We start from the raw sequence: 20,678 nt of genomic DNA, 5'->3' as shown, positions 1-20,678 counted from the left end.
CACACATGTGCTCTCTCACACATATGTGTATCTCTGACATATCTGTCAATAAGCTGTGATTTAAATCAACCATCAATACTGTGATTCTGTGCATTTACTAACTTGCTATAAATGATACAGGCATCGAGACCTTACCTATGATAATGAATGGAACCTCCATATTCAGCGCCAGTACATGCAAACAATGGATGAAGGCCTATAGTGTGTGTGTGTGTGTGGGAGCCTTGCAAGTGTCCAAAGGCATCTGGTTAGTTGCTGCTAGAAACTGAATGCTTGACTAGATGAAACTTGGGTTAATCCAGCAAGGGTGTTCTTCCAATTTTATATTGCCTTATGCTACTGCAGTGCTAGTGGGACTGTATGAAGTGGGAAAGGCAGGCCGAGCAAGAGCTGTAGTCAGCATCCAGACTGCAAAGGTTCTTCGCCTTGCTTATTGCCATGTTGCCATTTACCTTGGGGCAGGGGGGAGTTTTTCTAGGGAGAAATCCTTCAAGGGCTGATGCAGCCTACAGATCTTATATTGCCTGAAGGGTAGTCCACGTAAGATATACATAGCTGGGATGGCATTGAGTGCGTTGAGCAAATGTAGTGACAGTAGCACCCACCACCTTCACAGATATGTTTGGCACCATTGTGCTGCATCAGGAAGCATACTGGCAGATGCTGGCTAAGTAGCATTGTACTGGCTGCTGTGCCAATACAAAATTCTTGTCTGGCTCACAGTGCTGATGATCACTGTCAGTTGTGAAACAACCATATGTGTTTGTGGTAGCTGCTGTTCCTGATCCTAATATCTGCTTTACCAGCATGTGGCTACCTTAACATTAGGCCACTGTTCCATGTCAATGGCATTAACAGAGATAATGCAGTACCTCATAGTCACTCTCCAGAAATTCATGCAGGACCATTTCATAGATGAAAGGCTTCAGGACTGAATCCCGTCTTGGTAAATAGCGGCTAATCGCCTAAGGGAGGAAGCAGAACAAAACAGGCTCAAACCTTATGTTTAAGAGAGAACAGAATGTGTGTGTGTGAGTGTGTGAGTGAGTGAGTGAGTGAGTGAGTGAGAGACAGACAGACAGACAGACAGACAGACAGACAGAGACAGAGACACTAACTACTCAAATTCCTATGGAAAACAGAAGTGCAGTAAAATATCATCAATATTAATGCATTCTGAAAGTGTTGCCCATCGAAGTAATGAAAAATCCTACTGGTAGAATCATAGAACAGTAGAGTTGGAAGGGGCCTATAAGGCCATCAAGTCCAATCTCCTGCACAATGCAGGAATGCAAATCAAAGCATTCCCGACAGATGGCTGTCCAGCTGCCTCTTGAATGCCTCCAGTGTCGGAGTGCCCACTACCTCTCTAGGTAATTGGTGCCATTGTTGTATGGCTCTAACAGTTAGGAAGTTTTTGTAGCAATGGAAAGAGTTGTACAATCAAATTTACCCAAATGGTCCAAGAAACATCTAAAACATTCAGGTAAACAGAGTTGCAGTGATGCATTTAGGAGGAAAAAGAGGACTGGTTTTGTCACATTCTAAGCAGTTTTGGATTTCTTCCTTAACAAAACTGAGCACATCCCTAGTGACAGAAGGTATTATACCTGGAAACAAAACTGGAATAGGGCACTTGACTAGTTATTTCTTTATCTATGAATGGGCATTTGTGCAAGAAGCTGGGGTTTTTTTGGCCAGAAATAAAAGTGGTGCTTAGGAGGATGACAAAAAGCAAACAATGTATTTTCTCCAAAAGTGAGCCCAACTACATTCTGACACAGGATGCGTTCCTAAAGCAGCACAGAAAGGGCTGACAACTAGATAAAACTCTTTTGCAACATGTTATAAGTGATGCAATCCAAAAAAAGTCAGCAAACCTGCAGCGCAGACACATCCTGAGCATCCTTTTACGTAATTATACTAGATACAAATTACAGACACTAATGCTGGCTGACTACATCATCACATAACCATAGTAGTTCAAAGTAGATGAGAAACACTGCAAGAGGAGTAAGGGTAGCTCGTGCTAACATTGCAGCTTACAACAGAGGAGCTTTATCACACAGCATCTTCCATAGTTCAGTGATCTGCTTTCAGAAAGGTGAAAACAACCACCTGTTTAGAAAGGCAGTAATTTAACAGAAAGTCTTTTTGGAAAACCTACAAATATTTTCTAAATTTTACAGTCTGCTGGATGGCATAAGTGGAGACATCTGCTCAAGACATTCACATCTAGACAGGAAATAAATCCAGAAGGGAGTGGTGATGATGAAAATAGCACATAGCTATACACATCCTGAGCACTCTTACTAAAGTGAAATAGAGGCAAACAAACCTGAGAGGTTATCTTCCAATCTGGCAAAGTGCACACCAACCCTCTAAAAACCCTTAAGCAGTGCTGTTGTCTCTCACTCTATCTTTAATTCTGTAAGAAGGCAGACGTTACAAGGCAAGCTGCAATGTTGTAACACCTTCATACTTCTGAACAGAATTTAACAGCACAAAAAGCAGCAAGGGACCACCTGCTGCGAGATCTTAATAATATGCCCCTTTTGGCTCATTGAGTTTGAATAGGAAGGCATACAACTTGGAAATAAAATGTGCATATGTTATTAAAGGGCACGTGCATAAATGTTTTCTACTGCTCTGGAAGTGACAGTCCTTTAGCAGTATGCCATGGACAATTTATTAACTTAAACGCATGCTAACAAACATGCCCCATTAGATTACTTGGTTTGCTATGCTAGTAAGGCACAGGAAGTGGCAGAATTCTTTCCTTTCTCCCATCTTTTACAGTGCACAACAGAACAGCAATCTGCTTCATTGAAATGTAATTATTACTTGGTACTATTACCAATGAATCAAAGGATGTGCTATAAGCAGAGAGTCACAAGGTCACAGAGACCAACTGAACTCTCTTCTTCCAAACAGGGGCTTTCATGAACAAAAACAATTATGTGAGGAAGGAGAAGGGTAACTGTCAATATGGAGGGTGATGCACTTCAGCTGTTACTCACTATTGACACATAACATCTTGTAAAAGAACCAGAAAACTGTGCTTTTTGCTAAATTTTAAACTTTAGGAACATTTTGTAACAATTTGTGACAAACCTTTTACGTGGCCATGAATATCAGCCTGTTAAGGTTTGGGATCAAATGACTGTGATGCAAGATCTTAACTCTATTCACACACTCACCCAGACAGGGATCCTATATGCATAATGGAGGAATATGTACACACACAGATACATCTTCCATGCGTACAAGGTAACATGCAATGCACATACTATGCATGTAGGCCTGATTTATGTGAATGTTCTTTCTCAGAAAAAGGGATGGAGAAAACTGTGAATAAGCCTATGTTGCAAGGCTGCAAAGGGCATAATGCCCACTTCACTCATGTGCATAATGAAGAGATGCATTCAGTCACATTTCATGACAAGTATACAATCTTGACAGGAGATTCTATTAACTGACAAGACTAGCCAGACAAATTTCCTAAAAAAATATGACTCTACATACCTTAAGTTGTCCAATTTCTTTAAACCTATGTACTTCAAATTCCCAGAGATCTGTGTTCTTGCCAAGTATTTTCTGGCATTTTCTGGAGTCGAAAAAGATAGCATATAGAAAGAAGAGGTGTTCATAAATCAAGCTTTCACTTCTAAAGCATCTTCCTTCTATGCACATCAGCATCATTTGTTTAACAACTTCCAAATTATTTGGAATCCTTTATTGTATTGCCTCTTATTTTGGCTGAGGTCACTGTTCGGACCATAAATTCAACGAGCATAATTCAGAGCCCAATATGCATACAGGCTCGTTTGGTTTGCCAAAAGCACCACATGCTTTGGGGGCACTTAACCCTTAGATGACCCGTTCAGCATAAGCAGGGAGCCAAAAGAGCAAAAGTGGCACACACACGCACAAACTTTAGAATAATCCAAGTATCAATACATTGAAATATGTACATATATGTACATAAATATGTACAGTTTGCACACACAAATAGAGTAAACAGAGTACACACAAGTTGAATGCAATTTGAGGCATTCAAACTAAAAATATTACCGTGCTGCCAGGTCATAATCTCCAGTTTCCATTAGATGGTTTATATAGGCTAAACCTATGTCCTGGGATGAAAAGAAATACAATTAGTTTAAAGTAAGTCTAAAAGCTGCACAAACCTTTCAGCTGTCAAGTGTATGGCATTTGTGTTCAAGTGACTTGTTAGGTTAAGTACCAGGACATTTGATGAGGGTATCCTAAGTTTCCAAGTGATAACACATATGCTTGTATGTGTATTATTCATAGCACTTACTGAAAAGAACACCTGAAGTAATTTTACATTTACAAGTTTTAAAGATGGATCCAGATTAGATGATACTCTTCCTGATCTTGTTCCTCTCTAAACACAATCTATCACCTTCACCTCCCTCCCAGCATGTGGGCAATAATTCTGTCCATGTTGGCAAAGTGATTTAGCAGCAGATGGAAAGAACTTCAGAGGTGTGGGTCATTATTACAGAGGATTAGTCTAAACAATGAAAAATCATTCATGAATACGAACATAGGAAGCTGCCTTATACGGAGTCAGAACATTGGTCCGTCTAGCTCAGTATCATCTACTCTGACTGGAAGTGGCTCTCCAAGATTTCAGGCAAGGAGTCTTTCCTAGTCCTACCTGGAGATGCCAGGGATTGAATCTGGCACCTTCTATATGCAAAGCAGGTGCTCTACCACTTGTCCTAATACGTATATAACAAGAGTAGGGAACTTGTGGCCTTCCAAATATTGCTGGACTCCAACACCCATAATCCTCAGCCACCATACTCAATGCTCAGGGATGACAACAGGTGTAGTCCAACAACATCTGGAGTGCCACAGGTTTCTCACCACTGGTTTCTAATATGACTTTCTCTCATGCTTTTATGAATTCTATCCTCCTCTCTGAAATGTCTTAAATCAGGAGAAGCCAATGTGGTTCCCCCCAGACATTATTGGATTACAATGCCCATCAACTTCTGGAGGGCACCATTCTGGCTACCCCTGTCCTAAATGTCTAGTTTCAATGACATCTGACCATACTGAACTAAATGTCACTATTCTTCCTGTGGAATATTATTTTTCATTTTACTAGTTTTCACTTTGCAACCTTCTAACATGTTTTGAATGTTTTTGCTCTTAAAACACAACCTCACATTTCTGCAGCAAGAATCATGACCACAGTAAAGTGTACTGTATTTCTGGAAAAGCTTGGGGGGAGGGAGAGAGAAACACCCAAGAAGTTAAAAGCAGTGCAGATTGGTTTAAAACAACAACCAGAATTTCTGTTCTAGTACTTGCTTCACTAAAAGCTTGAGAAACATTAACTGTAGAAGAGAAAACATCAAATGCAAGTAAAGCACAGAAATTACAGCAGTCTTGTGAATCTGGAATGGATGAGCATATTGAAGTTGAGGCATGCAAAAGTGAAAGATGGGAAACAGCAGCTATAGCACTAAAGTAGCTTCTCTTTCCCTCTGTTGATCCTGGAGAACCAGATGAAAGAGCACTTCATGTGGCAGCTGGGTGAGAAAAGTGTTGGTGCCATTTTTGTATTTGACCTGGGGGATCTACTGCATGTGAAATTTTTTTAGACATTTAGACATTTTTTTCCCCTTCACAACCCCACCATGAGAGGTATTGTCAGGGGTGTATCAAGGATGATCTAAGAGTGATTTGCACCAAGGAATACCCAGAAAGCTCATAGATCAATAGGTCCAGGTCTGAGCCAGGTTTCTGTCTTTTGGACCATTCTGGCTGTTGTATATATGTGTGTCTTTTCCTTGTAAGCCCTCTGAAAAGCTGATTCAATGGACCATCAAATGTGCAGTGGCTGCATTTGGACGTAATAATAAACAATAGTTCATCCTTATGAAAATGGGCCTAGGTAAGCCTCACCTTCTCCCTGTAGCATGGCTAGATTTAGAAGTTTTTGCTTCTTCTTTAGACTAACTACAGCTTAGTGTTACGTCTGAACCTGGACAAAGTACAGTTAGTTGAAAAAGACATTTGGTCTTAACGTAAAATGGTTTTCTCTGTGCATGTCAAAAGCTGATCTCAGGTGGGTAGCTAGCTCCACCTAGCGCTTGAAGGCAGAAGAGTGCTAAAGAGGTTTTTTTTTTTTTACAAGGACTTCCTGCTCTGTGCAGCTCCTTATTTCAGTTTTTAATAACAAGCCAACCAACAGGAGGAAAGAACAAAGAGAAATAATAGGAACCATCAGCACGAAACAGAAGATAACAGCACTCATACGCTCTATGCTGTAGGTCTAAGATGAAAAAGACAGTGATGGCAGCCCAGCTCTCCTAGGGAGTGGCCCTGAGATCAGCTTTTGACATGCACAGAGAAAACCATTTTACGGTAAGACCAAATGTCTTTTCTCCTGTGCATGGAAAAGATGATCTCAGGTGGGGCATACCAAAGCTGACCCATGTAGGGTGGGAACATCACTGGGCTGATTACACTAGTGATCTGGGAGAACATGCTGTAGCACTCTCCTCCCAAAAGCTGCCTCTGCTGATGCGTATGTGTTAATCTTATCATGTTTAATAAACATATAAGGTGCGGCCCATGTAGCTGCTCTACAAATCTCTGTAATGTGGCTGCTGCCCTAGTTGAGTGGGCCACTATCCTGGCTGGCCAGGCTAGTTTTAGAGAGGCATAGGCCAGTGTGATGCATGCCTTGATCCACCTAGCGAGTGTGGACAAAGACACTTTCTTCCCTAAAGATGCTGGGTGGAAGGAGACAAACTATCTGTCTTGACGGAGATGTTTTGTTTTAGAGATATACACTTTCAGGGCTCTTCGAACATCCAGTGAATGCCACGCTTTCTCTGTGGGGTGAATGGGATTAAGACAAAAAGAAGGAAGTACCAGCTCTTGCTGACAGTGGAAGGTAGACAGCACTTTAGCACAAAAAGAAAGGACAGTACGTAGGACTACTCTATCCTTATGAAACACACAGAAATTCTTGTCAACAGACAGAGCATTCAACTCAGACACTCTCCGGGCCGAAGTAATGGCCACAAGGAACAAGACCTTAATGGATAGGAGACATAGGGAAATTTGACTTAGGGGTTCAAAAGGGGACTTTTGTAGGGCCGTTAACACCTTGTGTAGATCCCAAGTTGGGTAACGATGGATTGCAGGAGGTGCTGATGCCATTGCCCCATGTAGAAAATGCCTGACTAATGGATGAGATCCCAGCGGTTTCTCCGGAGATGTAGACAGAACTGCTGAAAGGGCTGAAGCCTGGCGTCTGAGTGTTTGGCCTAAGGACAAGCCACCCTGTAGGAAGCAAAGAATGTCATTTATACCTGCTTTCTTTGGAATTAAACCCTTCTTTTGTGACCACGTTGAGAAGGCCTTCCATGTAGTCTCATATATTCTAATTGTGGAAGGGCGTCTTGAGGACATCATAGTTTCCACCACTTGAGCTGGAATGCCTCATTTTAAGAGGCATCACCTCTCAATCTCCAGACATGAAGCACCAGCAATCCCGAGTCTGGGTGAAGAAGCTGTTCCTGTAACAATAGGTCTTCCCTGTGGGGAATTTGCCGAGGATTGATCGACATATTGACGAGTTCCGGGGACCAGGGTCTCCTTTGCCACCAAGTAGTTATCAGTAGAACTCTTGTCCTTTCAGCTCAGAACTTTTGAAGTACCCTGGGAATGATCAGAAGAGGTGGGAAGGCATACAGTTGTTCTTGGGGCCACTGGGCCCCCAGAGCATCTATGCCTTCCGCCTCTGGTGTCACGTATCTGGAGAAAAATCTTTTCACCTGTTGCTGAGGTGTGTGGCGAATAGGTCCACTTCATCTCTGCCGAAGCATCTCATTATTTCCTGAAAGGCCAATGGGTGAAGCTTCCATTCTCCCTGATGCACCTTCTACCTGCTGAGCCTATCCACTTGGCAGTTGTCCTCCCCCTTGAGATATTCCGCAAGGATCTACTCCACATGTGTTTCTGCCCACAGGAACAGCAGGGCAGCTTCCTTCTGTAGTTGTGGGGAGTGTGTGCCTCCCTGACAATTCAAATGTGATTTGGCCGATATGTTGTCTGTCCTGGCCAGCACCGCCCCCAACCATTTGATCTCTGTGAAGTGCCTCAGGGCTAGCAGAATTGCATGAAGCTCCAGAAGGTTGATTGGAAGTACTGACTCCTGTGGTGACCAAGTCCCTTGTATCATCTTGCAGTCGCAAATGGCTCCCCAGCATGTTAGGCTGCCATCTGAGGTGATCAGGGTCCATGGAGGGTCCTGGAACGGCACTCCCCTTAGTAGATTGGGTTTGTGCGCCCACCATAGCAGGGAGTGGCGGACAACTGGTGAAAGTGCTACCTTCCAGTGACGCCTGGCTGCAATGTCACTTTGAAAAGGCAGTAGCACCCACTGGAGTGGTTGAGAGTGGTGACATGCCCATGGTGTAGTCTGATAGGTTGAGATCATCAACCCCAATATACCTGTCAGATGCATAAGATCCACCTAAGGCAAAGATAGGAGCTGTGTCACAGCTGTAATTATCTTGTCTACTCTGTCTTGAGCTAATGTTATGAGTCCCTGCTGCGAGTCTATGGTGGCTCCCAAATGTATTATATGGTGGGCTGGACAAAGCTGACTCTTGGTTTGGTTGACAAGGAAGCAGAAAGTCATCCAGGTAAGGAAAGACATGGACCCCCTGCATCCTGAGGTGTGCCACCAGAGCAACCACAACCTTCATGAATACTCTGGGGGCGGACGCCAGACCAAAGGGCATGGCCCTGCATGGAAAGTGATCCTCCCCAATGCAAACCGGAGGTAACGTCTGTGAGGCGGAAAAACAGGGACATGCAGATAGGCCTCCTTCAGATCGATAGATGAGAGGAAGTCTCCCTTTCTCAATGCCTCCTTGATGGACAGTAAAATTTCCATGTGGAACCTGCGGTATTTTATGAACTGATTTAAATTCTTCAAATCGAGTACCGCCCTGAAAGATCTGTCTTTTTTTGTGATGGTGAAGAATCCTGAATCCTGAAAACCTCTCGCCTGTTGGAATGGGCTCTATTGCTGTAATCTGCAGAAGGTGGGCAATCGCTTGAAGAGTCCTTTGCCGCTTGTCTGGAGACGTTGAGAGGGGGGAGGGGATAAACTTGGTTGGAGGAAGGGAGGTGAATTCCAGCCTCAGTCCATATCTGAAGGGTGTGCAGTAACCATTGGTCTGAAGTCGTGTCCCTCCAGCAGTGGGCAAAGTGTTGAAGGCATCCTCCCCCCTGAGGGACTCTGGCATCAGAATTGATGCTTATTCCCCTGAGACTGGGATCCAAAACCCGATCTATTGGGGAAAGGTTGTTGGCTTTTAGACTGGGTATGTTGCCTATTCCAGAAGGGACGGCTGGTACGGGACTCATTTGCTCTTCTGAATGCCCTGGAGCCTCGAAAGGACTGGGAGGGCAAATAAGGATGGAAAGGTCTACGGAAGAATCTTTTGTCATCTCGTTTTTTGGCAGAAGGCATAGCTCTCTCCTTTTTCTTCGACTCCAAGACCCCAGCTAGGTGTCGTTGCCAAATAGTTTGCCACCCACATAGGGCTCAGATGCGAGATTAGAGTGGGCTGCAGTATTGGCCTCCCAATGATGTAAACCTTAGAGTCCTTCGAGTGAAAACACTCACAGCTAATAACCTTGCCAAAAACTACATGGTGTCCATGGATGCATCTGCCATAAAGGTCACTGCTCTCGAGATTTTCAGAAGAGACTTCCGGATTAGAGCCGGATCCTGCTGCGGGCCGTCCAATAGGTCCTCTAGCCACAGCAGGTATGCTCTAGCAAAGACCGAGGAGGCTGCTGCTGCTCTGATGGAGAGCACACTGGCCTCATGAATCCTCCTAAGGCCTAGATCCAGTTTGCACTCTGACAGATCCTTGAGGTGGGCATCCAAGTCTTTTGGGTTCAAGGACGGATTTAGTAAATTGACTAGGGGGGCATCGACCAGAGGAACCTTGAGTTGGTCCAATAGGACCCCACTCATATGGTGGGTTATGTTCTGGACCCCCACTGTAAAGTGAAAACCGCCAAAAAGCAGAACTCATTGAATAGAATAGCGCGCAATGCCCGAAAACCACCGTAAAAGTGGAACAAGCGCCGTATGAGTGGGGTTTTAGTCTAATTGTGTCTAATTGAGACAACCGTATTAGTGAAGCGCCTTAAAGCGGGGCCCTACTGTAGTATTTGTTGGCAGTTGCAACGGATTTCTTGAACTGCAGTGGGGCATCAAATTCAGACTTGATCACTTTAGGCAACAGTGATGGAAGTTTTAGCACCCTTGACTTGGGTTTCGGGTCTGGACACACAGCCAAACTTCTAGATGCTGAGGGAGCTGGAGGATCTTATGGAGAATTTAGGTTCAGAGCTTCCATTGCCTTGCACAGGAGTGGAAGGAAATGAGCCTTCCTATTGGTCACTACTTCCTCTGACTCCGAATCTCCACTCCATTCTTCCTCATTGAGGACAATCAGCTCTTTGTCTGGGTCCACTGTTGCCTCCTCCTGAAGTTGAGGATGTCTGCCCTGTGAGGCAGCATAACGGTCCAGTGATGCCCTGCCCAGTGGTTGGGGCGCGTTTGAAGAAGAGCGGAGTATAGTGAGGCCCTGCGCCACTTGCACTCTTGAAGGTGGCGGAGTGGGTGCTGTGGCTGGTGTGCCCCGTGTGGGGTGTTGAGCCTCAGCTGCTGATGTGGAAAGATCTCTGGCTAGATCCATTAGAAGAGAATCTCTCAGCTGTTCCTTTAATTGTTGTAGTATGTGCAGTGATAACTGAAACTGTAGAGGTTGAGCATGAGAACAGTTTGGGTTGTGCACCACCCCCTGAACTTGGAGTTCCTGATGTGAAGAGGGTGAAACAAAGGATGCTTCACCCCTCTTCTCCTGTAATGCTCGGTGAGACATAGCTGTCTCGAGGAAGCCTTCAAACTCCTCAGGAGAAGACGATGTAGAAAAAATCACCTGCACGCTGGGCTGGAATTGGGTGCCTTCCTCCTCAGATACAGATTCCAGGTCCCTCTGTGACCTGCACATGTTGCTATGAGCCTCCTTTGGTGCAGCCCCCTGTACATCACCAGGCCGTTGCCTGTCGTGACTGGTTCCCCTACTTCTCTTAGGTGCCAGTTGTTGTGGAGCCACCCTGCCTGTGACAGTACACACCTCAGCCACCTCGTGCCTGCTGGAAGAGGGGCGGGCTATGGCTACCTCTGTCTGGGATTCAACAGAACCTAAATGCCCTAGAGCCTGGTTGGATAATGGCGGAGGCACGACTTCCATTGTAGTGTGAGGCTGTAGTGACTTAGGTTTCTTTGGTGGATGGTCCAATTTGCGTGTTGCCTTCCCCATGGGCACAAATCATGCTGCGGGTCTTATGGGGGCTAAGGGCTGTGATAATAGCCGGGCCAGGTGCTGACAAGCTGCGGGTGTGTGTGAGAATATGCTTCCCCTGCGGCTGGTGTGTACCGCTGAGGCCTTCCGCGGGCGAGAGGATGGAGAAAGGGGTGGCAGACACTTGGCGTCCTGGTTAGCACACTGTAAGAGGCGTCCCCGCTCACGCCATGAAAGGAGGAGGCCGGTTGGGTGATTGCCGGTAGGCAGGCACAGACGTGCCTGAGAAATGAGGCTGGGGGGACAGAGTCCAATGAAGAAGACAGTGGTCTCGCAGTTGAAGCAGTGGGGTGGCTGCTTCACCGTCTGTTCAGGGCCACCGTGAAGTCTTGGGGGGGGAGAGAAATGTAAAATGACAACCCCCCCTTTTTTGTTTTAAGCAAGACACATCTAGGAAAACAGTAAAGAAGAAAAAAGTACAGACACACAATAGGAAAAAAACACCAAACTATACAGGCCTGAACGCAGAGGAGCTAGATCAACTGTTCTTGGTGGAAGGCAGAAGAGAAACTGAAATAAGGAGCTGCGCAGAACAGGAAGTCCTTGTAAAAAAAAAACTCTTTAGCACTCTTCTGCCTTCAACTGCTAGGTGGAGCTAGCTACCCACCTGAGATCAGCTTTTCCATGCACAGGAGAACAAGTCAACTTCACACCTTAGATTAGGAAGTTAGCTTGTCTCGACTAACCACAGTTTAGGCTTCAGATGTAACACTGAATTGTTTAAACTGAAGTTGGAAGCAAAAGCTTCCAATCTCCTCCTTGTGGCCACATGTTTATCATTACATCCAAACTAGGCCACAGAGTAAAAATTATGTATAATTGGGATATACATAACATAAAGAAGATTTTTTGGAGTGGTGGTGGTGGTTACAGAGTTCTCAGAAGTCACTTTTGTGAAAAGAGAAAAGTTACAAGATTCAAGCCTGCCTGGAAGCAAAGTCCTGACCTAAAATCTAGGTCTTCTAATTTCACATGTAGAGTACACCATGGTGACTCAGTGGCGAGAGAAATGTACTTTGCACATGCCTAAAAAGCAGTGTCTTCCTTTATGACTTTGGGACTGAGCCATCCACTCCATGGCTATAAACTCGTAAGCCCTAGCTCAAATTCAACTTTGGAGGCCCTTAGCTTTGCATGGTGAATTACACTGGCTGCACATGTCAGTACGGTAAAGAGCAACATGTTGATTGGGCAGTACCTATAATTTGTCACCGGGCCAGATCAGATGTTATGCTAAACATCTGGCTGCTAGCAAAAACAGTAATCATGTGTCTAGCTTCCCCCTCTCCCACCATAAAAGACAGTACTATTTACTTGCATCTTGGAGTCACAACATTCAGTATTTCTCCACCCCAACCCTACATTGTTGGTTGCTGATCACAGAGGGAAGGGAAATGTGGGACACTAACATCAGGACACAATTTAAGTGGTACTAGATGTTACAGATGGAAATGGGGGAACCAGGCACATGGCAGCCCATGTGTCTAACCTAATGCCTGGCTTAACCCACAGACACCATTCTGAAAGGTCAGGAGTTTTTAATATATATATATTTTAAAATCAGGTTCATAGACTTACCTGAATCTTGTGTTTTTTAATGGTCTTCTGACTGATCTCAGCTGCCATCAAAGCTTCCTGTATAATACAATGAAATAAATGACACCCAAGTCAATTATTCAAAACTTGTGTAGAGATATCTGGAGAGTGGCTTTTGTTTCTCGTGCCTTGTGTTTGAAAGCACTAGAACATTTAATGTCATGGTCGAATGAACACCTTTGAATTCATACTCAAACAAAAGCAATTGCTAAAAAAGAAAAGAAACGACTTTGGCTCCCATCTGGGTTCACTCCACATTAGTACATCAGGATCAAATTCCAGGATAGCATCATATGAGGTGCAATCACAGGAGTTCATTTTCTAACAAAAACCTGTGCTAGAAAGACACCTGTCAAAAAAGGTACCTTGATTTGTTTGCTTAGTGCTCAACTAAAAGACAAAGAATAAATCCCCCACTAGTAAAAGAATGATTTTTCATTAGGCTAAATTTGTGGCTTGCCCACTAAGCTAGTCCTTCTATGTGCAGAAATAGAGCTGCCTTGTTGCTACCCAAAATGAAAAGTGAAAGCTTAATGTGGGTTACCACACAAGCTATTCCCTGACTATTAAACCTTAAAGGACTTTCTGTAGATTATGTCTGAAAGTCTTTACAGTATTGCAGAAAAGCACTTTATGCATACAGAAGTACAACATGGGCCAACTTTCACATACTCCTTGGAAAAACAAACCCACTTGGATGTGAGTAAAACCCAAATGAAATTATAATAAATGCACTAATAGGCAAAAAACCTTGCGGTTTAAGAATGTACCTATAGCCCACAGCTATTTCTATCAAACTTTAAAAAGCAGGGAAATGGGGCAGCTATAGTGAATGCACCAGGGGAGCAGGAGACCTGAACTCCTCTCTGAGATATTGTACTGCCCTACAAATTTGTCAAAATGGAAACACCATTTGGGTTGGTCTTTCACAGTCCAATCCACTTCCTGTGTAGCTTGCAAGAATTTGGTAACATGTGGCTCTGAGCATATGGTGAGCGGTGGCAACACCTGCAATCAGCCCAAATAACAGAAAGAAGAAATGTGCTGTGCTGATCTTGTTTTAGCAGGGACGAAGCAATATTATTAAGACAGTCGATACAGTTCAGATGGTCACTTTAAATATGTCTGATTTACTTCACAATTTTAGTGAAGTTTCCCATAGAATATATGCATAATGAAGCAACCACATTGTTCAGTGCCCGCCTCCATCTCCTCCATTTAATTGCGGTAATATCTAAATGGCACATACATCATCCTCAAAATTATGAGAAAAAAAATAGTACATTTCAGGCTTATGCAGTGCTATCCCTCCTTGGGATAAGCCCTCCTTGGATCCCCAAGATTTAAACAACTTTCGCCCAGTCTCCAATTTACCGTTCTTAGGCAAGGTAATTGAGCGTGTGGTGGCAAAGCAGCTACAGACACACTTGGAGGAAGCAGATTATTTAGATCCTTTCCAGTCGGGCTTCAGGACTGGACACGGAACTGAAACAGCCTTGGTCGCTCTGGTGGATGATATGAGGAGGGCGTTGGATAGGGGAGAACATACCTTCCTCGTCCTCCTGGACCTCTCAGCGGCTTTCGATACCGTCGGCCACGGTATCCTGTTGAGTCGCCTGGAGGGACTGGGAATTGGAGGCACTGTTTTACAGTGGTTCCGTTCCTATCTCTCCGGTAGATATCAACGGGTAGTGTTGGGGGATGAGGTTTCAGACCCTTGGCCCCTCAACTGTGGTGTGCCACAGGGTTCTATCCTCTCTCCCATGCTATTTAACATTTATATGAAACCGCTGGGAGCCATCATCAGGAGTTTTGGGCTGCAGTGTCACCAATATGCGGATGACACGCAGCTCTATCTCTCATTTAAATCTTCACCAGAGTTGGCTGTGGATACCTTGTCCAAGTGCCTGGAGTCCGTAAGTGGATGGATGGGAGAGAACAGGCTGAAGCTGAACCCCGATAAGACTGAGGTATTACTAGTGGGGGACAAGGGAAGGTTGGGTGATTTTGACCTGATACTTAATGGGGTGAGTTTGCCCCTGAAGGACCAGGTCCGCAGTCTCGGGGTCATTTTGGACTCCCAGCTGTCTATAGAGGCTCAGGTTTCTGCAGTGAGCCGGGCAGCTTGGTACCAACTTCATCTAGTACAGAGGCTGCGACCCTATCTTCCCATACATCTGCTCCCACGAGTGATACATGCCCTGATCTCCTCTCGATTAGACTACTGTAATGCGCTCTACGTGGGGTTACCCCTGAAGACGGTCCGGAAACTCCAGCTGGTACAAAACGCGGCAGCACGCTTAATAAAGCAGACCCGCCGCCGCGATCATATCACCCCAGTGTTGATTGAATTACACTGGTTGCCAGTTGTATACCGGGCCCAATTCAAGGTGTTGGTTTTAACCTTTAAAACTCTATACGGTTCCGGCCCAGTTTATCTGAAGGAGTGCCTCCAGTATCACCAAATATGCCGCCAAACAAGATCAGCCTCACAGGACCTTCTCTCGGTCCCACTGACTAAGACAGCTAGGTTGGTGCGGACCAGGGAGAGGGCTTTTTCGATCGTGGCCCCCACCCTCTGGAACTTACTTCCCTTTGACCTTCGGCATGCCCCCTCCCTACTGACTTTTCGCCGAGCCTTGAAGACCTGGCTCTTCAGGCAGGCCTATGGGATCTCTGGGGTGGGTTAGGTTTTACACTGTATTAATGTAAGATGGTCTTCAGATGAGATGTTATGATATTAATAATGTGATGATTATGTATATGAGCAGATTGTATTTTATATTGTATTTTATATTGTAAGTCGCCCAGAGTGTCCGTTCAGTCGGACAGATGGGCGTCTGCTAAATAAAATTTTATTATTATTATTATTATTATTATTATTATTATTATCCTCATATATGTAATTTAGAGTGCAATACTATACATGTCTACTTAGAAGTACGTCCTGCTAAATTCAAAGGGGCTTACTCCTAGCCTTTGACATTATGAGATGTGGACAAGGAAGGCATCATCCTGTCACCTAAACATGTTAAATCTTTCCTAATTAAAATATGAACAATTCCTGTACAAAACGTTGAACTTTGTCTAAGAAGTTATAAAACTAAAAACAAGACATTCAGTAAAGCCTTCTCATTTATACTAACAAGAATTAAAAATGACAAAGTTTAAAATTTACTTCATATTTCTTCTTCTCTAAGAGCCATTCAATATGATCATCTTGGTCACGTTCTTTGGCCACAACAACATCTCTTGGACTGATGATATAAAATAGTGATTCTCCCTCTGAATACTCTGTAAAAGATACAGGAAAGATTTTATCCATTTCCTGACGTAGTAAAAAGCTTTGCCCTCTTTAAAAGCAACTATTCTGGATGCCTGCTGCTTGAGTAAATTTAAGCTCTATCTCAACACTTCTTAAATTCACCATGTGTCTTACCAAAAAACAGCAGCAGCAACAACAACCCCAAAACAAAACAAACAAAAACCACCAATTAACAATGGGCCTGTGCAAACACAACCCTCACTGGTCACTCTTCAGGGACTGGTTAAGAAATTGGGAACAAATGTACTGGTTCAACAGGAGAACTAAAGACCAATGGGATCAGTTTCAGAGTACCACCACTTTATGTAAATTGTGCAAAATTATCCACACCACCAATTCCAAGGCTCTTGAGTTGAAATCATCCATGATAAATACTGTAATGTTTAGACATGCTGACCCTGTTGATTGGAGCAATGCCCTAATGCCACTCTTACCTTCTTGGGCTTCATAGGGCAATGCCATGATGACCATAATGAAATCTAGGTACTAAGCACAAATTAGCAATCAAAGTAAAAAGTAAAATAATGGCCAAACTACTGCAAAGTTCTCACCTAAACAATAATCACGGCATTCATTTTCTTGGAAGCGTCTCACGGTTAGTGCATCAGAAGAGATTTCTTCGCAAGATTCAGGAAATGGCTGAATTATATCCAGCCTAGGTCTGGCACAACATTCTGTTTCCTGGAGTGGGGGTGGAGAAGTACATTCAGCATCAAAACACATACCATGTTACTTATGTTTTCTAATATATCTGAAAAGAACATTTGAATTGTATCCTTTCGCAACTAAGAACTGGGCATGTTTAGCCTGCAGAAGAGAAGACTGAGGGGAGATATGATAGCACTCTTCAAGTACATGAAAGATTGTCACATAGAGAAGGGCCGGGATCTCTTCTCGATTGTTCCAGAGTGCAGGACATGGAATAATGGGCTCAAGTTGCAGGAAGCCAGATTTCGACTGGACACCAGGAAAAACTAGCTAACTGTTAGAGCCATATGACAATGGAATCAATTACCTAGAGAGGTAGTGGGCTCTCTGACACTGGAGGCATTCAAGAGGCAGCTGGACAGCCATCTGTCGGGAATGCTTTGATTTGGACTCCTGCATTGAGCAGGGGGTTGGACTTGATGGCCTTATAGGCCCCTTCCAACTCTACTATTCTATGATTCTAAGTTTTTTTCTGCACAAACACCCAAAAAACAGCCTGATTGGAATTGTCTTATATGGTTTCAACCAAATAGCCCCATTTAGCCAAGTGCTGCCTTCACTGTGACTGATAGCATTTCTCCAGGGTCTCAAGCAGATGTCTTGTGCCGTTACCTAAAAAGCTCTTTGCCTGTTTCTTGGCTTGGGAGAAAACAGCTGATGTGTGTAATAAAGGGGGGGAGGGCTTTTCCTTGGAAGGAACGTTTATGCTAAGAGTCAGATGAGAAGTCTCCAGGGCTTCCAATTGCTTGTTTGGATTCTCTATTGCCAACATCTAATATAGCCATATAAATAACCAAGTATCACTTGTGTTGTAACAAGTTTGACTGTCTTGATTATTGTGAATGAACCTATCCCTTTATAATTTTGAATAAGCTTGCATTCGATGATAGACAAAAGAGCGTAACGTTCCTCAGTAACTGGAAATCTCTCTCAAGCCTTTGTAATGTCACAACCTTCAGCTAGTAGAAGAGACAAAGAAACAATGTGATGACATTTTGAATTTGGGAAGAGAGACTGTCAGGCAGGACTGGGAGTTAAGCAAGAGTTAGCTAAACTGGAAACAGCCATAGCAGGGCTGTAGGGGCTCATTCATGTTACTCTTTGGCAATGAGATCCAAGAGTAGCTGTAGTGCTCTCTGCTTATAGGAGTCTGCTTGCTCCTCAAATGTTGTTTGCACTTTTGTATAACTGGCTATTTAAAAACATGTCTGCACCACTCTCTCATTATAAGGAAACAGACCTTGTATTGATCATCTGAACTCTGTAATGCTCAAGGAAGTGGAATCAGTCCCTTGTTGTAACAACATAAATATCAATACTGCTGACAGCACACGTCTTACCGCAACAAATTCTTCTTATCTCTGTGATGAAATTAGCATACTTGTACTCCTTTGGCTGCCCAAAGTGTATTACTAGGTAGAAGGTGGTTTCAATAATGCATTTGTCAGTAAAGGAACAATTTTATTAGACCAACTTCTGCTGATGTGTGCAAGCTTCTTGGTTAAACAGAAATCTTAAATCAGGTAGAACAGAAAACCAAATTTTTATTGGTCAGATTTCTGTAGCCTAAATCTCTGGTAGACAAAGTGCAATATTGGTTATAAATTACCACAAACCTCACCATTCTGCAGCTGGATTAATAATATTGGAATTTGAGCAGAATGCATATTAAATTAACAATTTTCAGAGATCTGTACTGAATCATTAACTGAAGATCTTTATTTAATCCATTTCCCCTTACTTAAAACAATGTTAAATGTTAGGAATTCCAGGAATCCATCTCTTTAATCACCACAAATGGCAGCCACTTCACTCATTATGCAAATATTGTGTTTTCCTATTTTGTGTAAATGCGATGGGTAACCACCTTGGCTATCAGATATATCTCCCATGGTTTTAAAAACAAAAATCCCAGTATATACATGAAAACCTTCGGGTGTGCAGGCTTAATTTATAAAAAGGATATAACATCTGTGAGGGAGCAGGAAGCAGGTGATAGAATGTTTTTGTTCATGATACTTTTCCCATGTGAATTAATATAAGATCTCCAATGCGGTTTCATTCTACCCATGTTATTATCAGTGGCGCATTTCCAGCAAGAGTGTTAAACATGTTCTATGCAGTTACAAACTCATAAAGTTCTCATAACTTTTATACTGTTAGCTATCCAGGCCATATCAACTCTTTGAAAAAAGGACCTCTACATTGTATGATTTTGTCAAGGTAGGGCCAAACTTTTATTGGTCAGATTTCTTTCTACCTACTCATTAGTATTACTAATTGCATCCTACTTCCCTCCCTCCACTTACTAGCTTAATTTCATCCTCCATAATGTCATTTGGTTTTCTTTGTCAGACTCATAGAAAGGAACTACAGTATTAGCTTTCTCGGGAGAAGCTGCATGAGCACCTTTGTTCCTTTCTTTAAAATAATAAAAAATAATAATCTCACTGTCCTGCAAGAGGGCTAGAAGCTGACCCTATTGATTTCAATAGATTTGAGCGTTACCATGAGCCAAAGGCATTTCATTGCCTAGCAACAGTGTGCACCCAGTTGCTCAAGGTTACTATAGCAATGGCTGTCTAATGCCAGTTTGCTATCAAAGAGATGATCAAGAGCATCTGCCACTCTTAATGCTGTAACTTCAAGGGTTTCTCCTCTTCCTTTCCCCCTCTTTCATTTTGTATTGTTAAACTAATACATTATGAAGATTCTGAAGATTCACTCTCGAGAAGAGCTGGTGATCCAATATATTCTTTGTCAAGCTGGACACATATAACGGAGACAATGGTACCAAATAGCTGTTCCCCTCACATCGCTCATAGCTACAACAGTGACTTGCAGCCAATCATCTTTACAAGCTTTGTTTAAGAGAATGTGCAATGTCAAGACAACACTGTGCAATTCAGCTTTAATTCCTGTTCATATACACACAAAATATTAAAAACATAAAAAGAAATGAAAAGAAATTAACAAGTTTTGGTTATTCGCCAACATTTTATCCACTGTTTGCTATAAAACTGGTAAAAAAAAAATCCTGACTTTAGGTAATTAAGAGTTTGTGGTACTGCAAAGCTAAAATTGCATCCTAACCTGGAAAATAAGGCAACTGTCATACTGTTTCACAACTTAAAGCTCCTCCTTCACTACTAGGATAGCTATCAGGGTGCTCTCCAGATATTTCGGAGTACAGTTCCCATCACCCCCAGCCAGCACGGTGGTATTACTGAGGGGCATGAGCTGTAAATGCGAAATCTTCTATGTACGTCCTCAAGGCAACTCCCACTTGGCACATTGCAGCATACTCCCCAACAGGTGTGCTGAACATTGTAGCCTCAGTGTATAAGAACTTCTTTGCCAATAATCAAACATGTATGCCTGACTCATAACATTTTTGGATTTGGAGGTTTGTATATATAAAAATACTTACAGTTTTCTCTGAAATCTCCTTTACATATGAAAGAATGACAAGCTGGTCACAGAGAGGTGCAACCCCACTGATGTAAAATTCAGTGGTGAACTGGAAAACTGTGTAACAAAAAGGAAATAAACTTCAGTGTTAACTCAAAGTACTAGTTGTATTATCATTATAAAGCTAC

At 43.2% G+C, this 20,678-nt stretch overlaps 1 protein-coding gene across 3 annotated transcripts in view; it reads right to left on the bottom strand.

Moving 5' to 3' along the window:
- Positions 1–20,678, bottom strand: part of VPS41 (VPS41 subunit of HOPS complex) — a 170,901-nt gene that overhangs the window by 45,165 nt on the left and 105,058 nt on the right. For all 3 annotated transcript variants that reach the window (XM_061585727.1, XM_061585725.1, XM_061585726.1), the window contains exons 11-17: positions 20,510–20,607; positions 16,923–17,052; positions 16,225–16,340; positions 13,029–13,085; positions 4,075–4,136; positions 3,526–3,607; positions 873–965 (exon numbers count right to left, since the gene is read on the bottom strand). In XM_061585727.1, the coding sequence (XP_061441711.1) occupies positions 873–965; positions 3,526–3,607; positions 4,075–4,136; positions 13,029–13,085; positions 16,225–16,340; positions 16,923–17,052; positions 20,510–20,607 (638 nt within the window). The remainder of the gene's footprint in view (positions 1–872; positions 966–3,525; positions 3,608–4,074; positions 4,137–13,028; positions 13,086–16,224; positions 16,341–16,922; positions 17,053–20,509; positions 20,608–20,678) is intronic.

This window comes from Rhineura floridana, chromosome 10 (assembly GCF_030035675.1).
Source record: "Rhineura floridana isolate rRhiFlo1 chromosome 10, rRhiFlo1.hap2, whole genome shotgun sequence".
Classification (NCBI taxonomy): Eukaryota; Metazoa; Chordata; class Lepidosauria; order Squamata; family Rhineuridae; genus Rhineura; species Rhineura floridana.
Note: the sequence above shows the minus strand (reverse complement) of the source record. Positions and strands in the feature narration are given on the sequence as shown.